The sequence below is a fragment of the Penaeus chinensis genome, chromosome 26 (assembly GCF_019202785.1).
Source record: "Penaeus chinensis breed Huanghai No. 1 chromosome 26, ASM1920278v2, whole genome shotgun sequence".
Classification (NCBI taxonomy): Eukaryota; Metazoa; Arthropoda; class Malacostraca; order Decapoda; family Penaeidae; genus Penaeus; species Penaeus chinensis.
In genome coordinates, this window is record NC_061844.1 from 4,914,782 (window position 1) to 4,922,281 (window position 7,500).

A 7,500-nucleotide genomic window follows, 5' to 3' on the forward strand; every position below is an offset into this window, starting at 1 on the left:
GTTTTTCTACCATATATATATATATATATATATATATATATATATATATATATACATGCACACACACACACAAATATATATATATACATATGTATATATATGTATGTATATATACTAAAATAAAAGAGATGAATGAGTATGAATATATATATATATTTATATTCATTCTCATGCATACCTTTTATTTTAGTACGTATGTTATTATATATATATATATATATATATATATATATATATATATATATATATATGTATATGTGTATATATATATCTTCATATATATATATATATATACTAAAATAAAAGGTATGAATGAGAATGAATGAATATATAAATGATGGACACGTGCTTTATTGGAGAGGTAAACCTCAGGGTAGCAAGCAAGAATCAGGGGTAGGTTTCTTAGTTCACAAACGTTTAGAAAATAATATAGTAGAATTCCATAGTATAAACGAACGAGTGGCTTCAGTAACAATAAGACTAATTAATAGGTACAACTTAGAGATTGTTCAAGTCTATGCTCCAACCTGCAGCCACAGTGATGACGAAATAGACAGCTTCTATGAAGATGTTCATTTGGCCAGCGAAAGAGTAAAAACCCATTTCAGAATAATTATGGGAGACTTTAATGCCAAAATAGGGAAAAAGACAGAAGGAGAAACCGTAGTGGGGAATCACGGAGTAGGCACTAGGAATGAGAGGGGGCAAATGCTAGTCGACTTTGCGGAGGCTCGATCACTCAATATCATGAATACATTCTTCGAACAAAGACTAGAGCGGAAGTGGACATGGAAGTCGCCATCGGACATCAAAAGCAAAATTGACTTCATAATTTCAGATAGGCGTGATATAGTGAAAAATGTGGAAGTTATTAATAAAGTAAATGTTGGCAGCGACCATAGGTTGGTAAGAGGCCAAATTAAATTACACCTCAGAAGGGAAAGGAATAAACTAATACGAAAACCGCTCAACATTGACCAAATCATCAAACAGTTCAATGACATAATAAAGGAGGCTGCACTTGAAGTAGGCGGCAAGAACATCAAACAAAACTCCAGTAAGTTCTCGATAGAAACTAAAGAACTTACGCAAAAACGTAGGGTCATGAAAGCATCGTCAAAAAAGGACAAAATAGAATAAGCTGAACTAACAAAACTATAAACAAAAAGAAGAGAGAAGATGTACGGAAATTCAATACTCAAATAATAAATGAAACAGTGATCTCAGGTACCAGCATGAAAACAGCTAAGAAGACACTAGGAATAGGAAGGAATCAAATATATGCAATAAAGAAACCAGACGGAGATGTGACATATAATAAAAATGTAATCATAAGAGTAGTGGAAAACTATACAACGCAAATGAACAGCCACGGTTAGAAGCGAACGCGGTAGCTAGAGAAGTGCCTAACATCACAACAGAAGAAATAAAGAGAGCGCTTAATGGCATGAGGAGAGGGAAAACACCAGGTGAAGACGGTATTAGTATAGACCTTATAATAAACGCAGGGGAAATTGCAACAGTGAAACTAGCCAATTTTTTAAACAAATGTCTTCTCAATGGAAACATTCCGAAAGCCTTGAAAAATGCAACAATTATTTTGATTCATAAAAAAGGGGACAGAAGGGATCGAAAAAACTACCGACCCATAAGTCTCCTTTCAGTTACTTACAAACAACAGACCACATACACACGCTCACTCAAAAAAGAGAAAAAATAAACGAATATAGGAAACCCCTGTGTATGGCATTCATTGATTACGAAAAGGCATTTGACTCTGTACAAATACCAAAAGCTATTCGAAGACAGGAAGTAGAGGAGGTATACTGTAAAATATTAGAAGATATATACGAAGATGGGACAGCAATATATATATATATATATATATATATATATATATATACATATATATATGTATGTGTGTATATATATACATATGTATATATATATACATATATATATATATATATATATATATATATAGAGAGAGAGAGAGAGAGAGAGAGAGAGAGAGAGAGAGAGAGAGAGAGAGAGAGAGAGAGAGAGAGAGAGAGAGAGAGAGAGAGATGCTTATATATAAATATATAAATATATATATATACATAAATGAATACACACACACACACACACACACACACACACACACACACACACACACACACACACACACACACACACACACACCCACATATATATATATATATATATGTGTATGTATATATATACATTTGTGTGTGTGTGTGTGTCTATTTATCTCTCTCCATATATATATGATAAATATTGTGCATTCGTCGGACGGATTATTGGAAGAATAAAAAATACTGTAAGAGGTTATTATAGTTATCCCTAAGAATATAATAGAAAATAAGTAGACGATAATCGTTATTAAAAACGAATATAACGGGGAAACTAATATATATCCGTATCATTTAATTATCTCTGTTCATCCATAAAGATAGATACCACTCTAAAATAAATAGCAGGGACATGTAATGCAAATGCACATAAGACAGCGACGCCTGAGGAATGCACAGGTAAGGCACCTATCAAGGAGTGAGTTTAAGTGGTGCCGGACACATTTGCATGAGTCCTAATTTTAAAAGCTGTTAGCAATCAATTGTTGGATTGAAAGTAGCTAAGCCAAAGTTTTATGCAAGTATATATATCTACACACGCACACGCACGCACGCACGCACGAACGCACGCATACAAACACACACACACACACACACACACACACACACACACACACACACACACACACACACACACACACACATACATATATGTGTGTGTGTTTGTGTGTGTGTATGTGCGTGTGTGTGTTTGTGTACGTACGTGTGTGTATGTATATGTGCGCCCGTGTGTGTTTATATGCATGTATATATATATATATATATATATATATATATATATATATGTGTGTGTGTGTGTGTGTGTGTGTGTGTGTGTGTGTGTGTGTGTGTGTGTTTGTATGTATGTATGTATGTATGTATGTATGTATGTATGTATGTATGTATGTATGTATGTATGTATGTATATATGTATGTATGCATGTATGTATATTTACCTATTCACTTATTTTTACTTCCGTATTTGCTTACAAGTATGCGCCTTTTTCTGCTAAAGCATAAATGAGGTTAACTACTGACTACTGTTCCGAAACGAACCACGAGCGAATCCCACTCAGAGAGAGTTCGATCGTTTCGCATAACGAGCGAGCCGTTGTTAATAAGCATTTCCGCATCGTTGCCTCGGCTGCCATCGAGTACAACACTGACGCTGGCGGGACATAGAGAAAGTGTGGTGACTTCTGAGAGAGAGGGAAAAAAAAGCAAAACATATATCGAAATGGAAACACGAAGGAAGAGTGGAGTTTTGCCCAATCTGAAGATGCAGTGGTGTTCATGGTAATTGCAGAGTGTTATGACCAAAGTTTTGGCAGGCAGACATTTTATCTTTATGAGAATGTGTGAGAATAGATAGGTCTGTGGTCCGGTCTCCGTCTCATAGATACTAAGCAGTAATAGAAAGCAGAGGTTTCCATGGCAGTAGCCGAGAACAAAAGCCACATGAGGGAAGGAGGGATGGATGGATGGGTAACAGACAAAAAATGCTTTACATGTAAGCAAGGCAGAGGGCTCAATGCAAAGATAAATCGACAGAATGAAATTTACACATTAGTGGCAGGGTGCGGGCGGTTTGCCTTTGCCGGAGCACAGACAAACATATCTTCGCGGACTCTGGCAAGCGATTATGACAATCCCCAAGGCCCAAATAAGTGAGTGAATGATTTTGTAGACCTTAAAACTACTTTCAGTGGGCTATTCATTATAATTTGAATAAATAAATGTCGTGGTGTTAAGCAAATCAACTGGACAGATGAGGCAAACTTAGAGAGTATGCTTGCTGATATGGAGGGAAATGAACACCGCTATATTATAAAAGCACAAGGAAATCATAAACAATATAGGTACATCTCCTCCGGCCTCACATTTACCGTGAAATGAAAATAACCGCTTCATATCACCGCTCAGAGATAGGCACAACACCCTCACACAGCCAGAGTTCTTAATACCGGGTTTTAATAAAGATGGGTTGCAGGAGGCTTGACCCCTGGCTATGAAATGTATAGAAGGGGGGAAGGTTTGGTTTGGATTCGCATTATACCCTGGAGGTGTGTTGCTCTTGGTGACTATTACCCACTCCTTTCCTCCTTTCTCTTCCCCGCATTCCCCTTCCTATCCTCCGCTCTCCTCTCTTTTTTCCCTTCGTTCATCTTACTGCTCTCTTCGCCCCTCTCTTCCCCTCTCTCTTCTCTCTTCCCCTCTCTCTTCTCTCTTCCCCTCTCTCTTCTCTCTTCCCTCTCTCTTCTCTCTTCCCCTCTCTCTTCTCTCTTCCCCTCTCTCTTCTCTCTTCCCCTCTCTCTTCTCTCTTCCCCTCTCTCTTCTCTCTTCCCCTCTCTCTTCTCTCTTCCCCTCTCTCTTCTCTCTTCCCCTCTCTCTTCTCTCTTCCCCTCTCTCTTCTCTCTTCCCCTCTCTCTTCTCTCTTCCCCTCTCTCTCTCTCTTCCCCTCTCTCTTCTCTCTTCCCCTCTCTCTTCTCTCTTCCCCTCTCTCTTCTCTCTTCCCCTCTCTCTTCTCTCTTCCCCTCTCTCTTCTCTCTTCCCCTCTCTCTTCTCTCTTCCCCTCTCTCTTCTCTCTTCCCCTCTCTCTTCTCTCTTCCCCTCTCTCTTCTCTCTTCCCCTCTCTCTTCTCTCTTCCCCTCTCTCTTCTCTCTTCCCCTCTCTCTTCTCTCTTCCCCTCTCTCTTCTCTCTTCCCCTCTCTCTTCTCTCTTCCCCTCTCTCTTCTCTCTTCCCCTCTCTCTTCTCTCTTCCCCTCTCTCTTCTCTCTTCCCCTCTCTCTTCTCTCTTCCCCTCTCTCTTCTCTCTTCCCCTCTCTCTTCTCTCTTCCCCTCTCTCTTCTCTCTTCCCCTCTCTCTTCCCTCTCTCTTCTCTCTTGCCCTCTCTCTTCTCTCTTCCCCTCTCTCTTCTCTCTTCCCCTCTCTCTTCTCTCTTCCCCTCTCTCTTCTCTCTTCCCCTCTCTCTTCTCTCTTCCCCTCTCTCTTCTCTCTTCCCCTCTCTCTTCCCTCTCTTTTCCCCTCTCTCTTCCCTCTCTTTTCCCCTCTCTCTTCTCTCTCTTTCCCCCTCTCTCTTCCCTTTCTTTCCCCTCTCTTCTCTCTCTTCCCCTCTCTTCCCCTCTCCTTCCCCTCTCTCTTCTCTCCTCCCCCTCTCTTCTTCTCTCTTCCCCTCTCTCTTCTCTCTTCCCCTCTCTCTTCTCTCTTCCCTCTCTCTTCTCTCTTGCCCTCTCTCTTCTCTCTTGCCCTCTCTCTTCTCTCTTTCCCTCTCTCTTCTCTCTTGCCCTCTCTCTTCTCTCTTTCCCTCTCTCTTCTCTCTTCCCCCCTCTCTTCTCTCTTCCCTCCTCTTCTCTCTTCCCTCTCTCTCTCTCTTCCCCTCTCTCTTCTCTCTTCCCCCTCTCTCTTCTCTCTTCCCCTCTCTCTCTCTCTCTTCCCCTCTCTCTTCTCTCTTCCCCTCTCTCTCTGTCTCTCTCTTCCCCTCTCTCTCTCTCTCTTCCCCTCTCTCTCTCTCTTCCCCTCTCTCTCTCCCCCCCCCCCCCCCCCCCCCCCCCCCCCCCCCCCCCCCCCCCCCCCCCCCCCCCCCCCCCCCCCCCCCCCCCCCCCCCCCCCCCCCCCCCCCCCCCCCCCCCCCCCCCCCCCCCCCCCCCCCCCCCCCCCCCCCCCCCCCCCCCCCCCCCCCCCCCCCCCCCCCCCCCCCCCCCCCCCCCCCCCCCCCCCCCCCCCCCCCCCCCCCCCCCCCCCCCCCCCCCCCCCCCCCCCCCCCCCCCCCCCCCCCCCCCCCCCCCCCCCCCCCCCCCCCCCCCCCCCCCCCCCCCCCCCCCCCCCCCCCCCCCCCCCCTCCTCTCCTCTCCCCCCTCCCTCCTCTCCCTCCCTCCTCTCTCCTCTCTCTCCCTCCCCCCCCTCTCTCCCTCATTCCTCCTCTCCTTCTCTCCCTCTCTTCTCCTCCCCTCTCCCTCCCCCCCCCTCCTCCTCCTCTTCTTCCTCTCTTCTCTCTCCCCTCTCTCCCCCTCCTCTCTCTCCCTCTCTCCTCCTTCCCCTCCCCCCCTCCCCCTCCCTCTCTCCCCTTCTCCTCCTCTTCTCCCTCTCCTCCCCTTCCTCTCCTCCCCCTCTCTCCTTCCTCCTCCTCTCTCCTCTCTCTCTCCTCTCTCTCACCTCTCTCTCCTTCCTCCCCCTCTCTCCCTCTCCTCTCCTCCTCCCTCCTTCCTCTCCTCTCCTCTCTCTCTCCTCCTCTCTCCTCCTCTCTCTCTCCTCTCTCTCCTCTCTCCCTCTCCTCTCCTCCTCTCCCTCTCTCCTCCCCTCCTCTCTCCCCCTCTCTCCTCTCTCCCTCTCTCTCTTTTCCTCTCCCCTCTCTTCTCCTCTCTCCTCCTCTTCTCTCCCCCCTCCCCCCTCCTCTCTCCTCTCCTCCTCTCCTCACTTCCTCTCTCTCTCCTCTCCTCCTCTCCTCCTCTCCTCTCTCTCTCCTCCTTCCTCTCCCTCTCCTCCTCCTCTCCCCTCCTCTCTCTCTCCCTCTCTCTCTCTCCTCTCCCTCTCTCTCTCTCCCTCTCCTCCTCCTCCTCCCCTCTCTCCTCTCTCCTCCTCCTCCTCTCTCTCCCTCTCCTCTCCTCCCTCCCCTCCCTCTCCTCTCTCCTCTCTCTCTCCCTCTCTTCTCTCCTCTCTCCACTCCACTCTCTCTCTCTCCTCCCCTCTCCTCCTCTCTCTCTCTCCCTCTCCTTCTCCATCCCTCTCTCTCCTCTCTCTCTCTCTCTCTCTCTCCTCCCTCTCTTCCTCTCTCCTCTCGCTCCCCTCTCTCTCCTCTCTCTCTCTACTCTCTCTCTCTCTCACTTTCTCTCTCTCTCTCTCTAACGTCTCTCTCTCTCTCTCTACGTCTCTCTCTCTCCTCTCTCTACGTCTCTTTCTCTCTCTCTCTCTCTGTCTCTCTCTCTCTATGCCCTCTCTCTCTCTCTGTCTCTCTCTCTTTTTTTTCTCTCTCCATCTCTCTTTCTCTCTTTCTTTCTCTCTCCTCTCTCTTTCTCTCTCCTCTCCTCTCTCTCTCTCTCTCTACGTCTCTCTCTCTCTCTCTACGTCTCTCTCTCTCTACGCCTCTCTCTCTCTCTCCCTCTCTGTCTCTCTACGTCTCTCTCTCTCTCTCTCTCTACGTCTCTCTACGTCTCTCTCTCTCTCTCTCTCTACGTCCCTCTACGTCTCTCTACGTCATTCTCTCTCTCTACGTCTCTCTACGTCTCTCTCTACGTCTCTCTCTCTCTCTCTCTACGTCTCTCTCTCCCTCTCTACGTGTCTCTCTCTCTCTCTGTCTACGTCTCTCTCTCTCTCTCTGTCTACGTCTCTCTCTCTCTCTCTCTCTGTCTACGTCTCTCTCTCTCTCTCTCTCTCTCTGTCTACGTCTCTC

The 7,500-nt window shown here is 46.2% G+C and overlaps 1 protein-coding gene across 1 annotated transcript in view; it reads left to right on the forward strand.

The window, feature by feature from the left end:
• The first annotated feature begins 3,227 nt into the window (after nucleotides 1-3,227).
• Nucleotides 3,228-7,500, forward strand: part of LOC125039184 — a 12,997-nt gene continuing 8,724 nt past the window's right edge. The window contains exon 1 of the mRNA XM_047632963.1: nucleotides 3,228-3,410. Within this exon, the coding sequence (XP_047488919.1) occupies nucleotides 3,352-3,410 (59 nt within the window). The 5' untranslated portion in view covers nucleotides 3,228-3,351. The remainder of the gene's footprint in view (nucleotides 3,411-7,500) is intronic.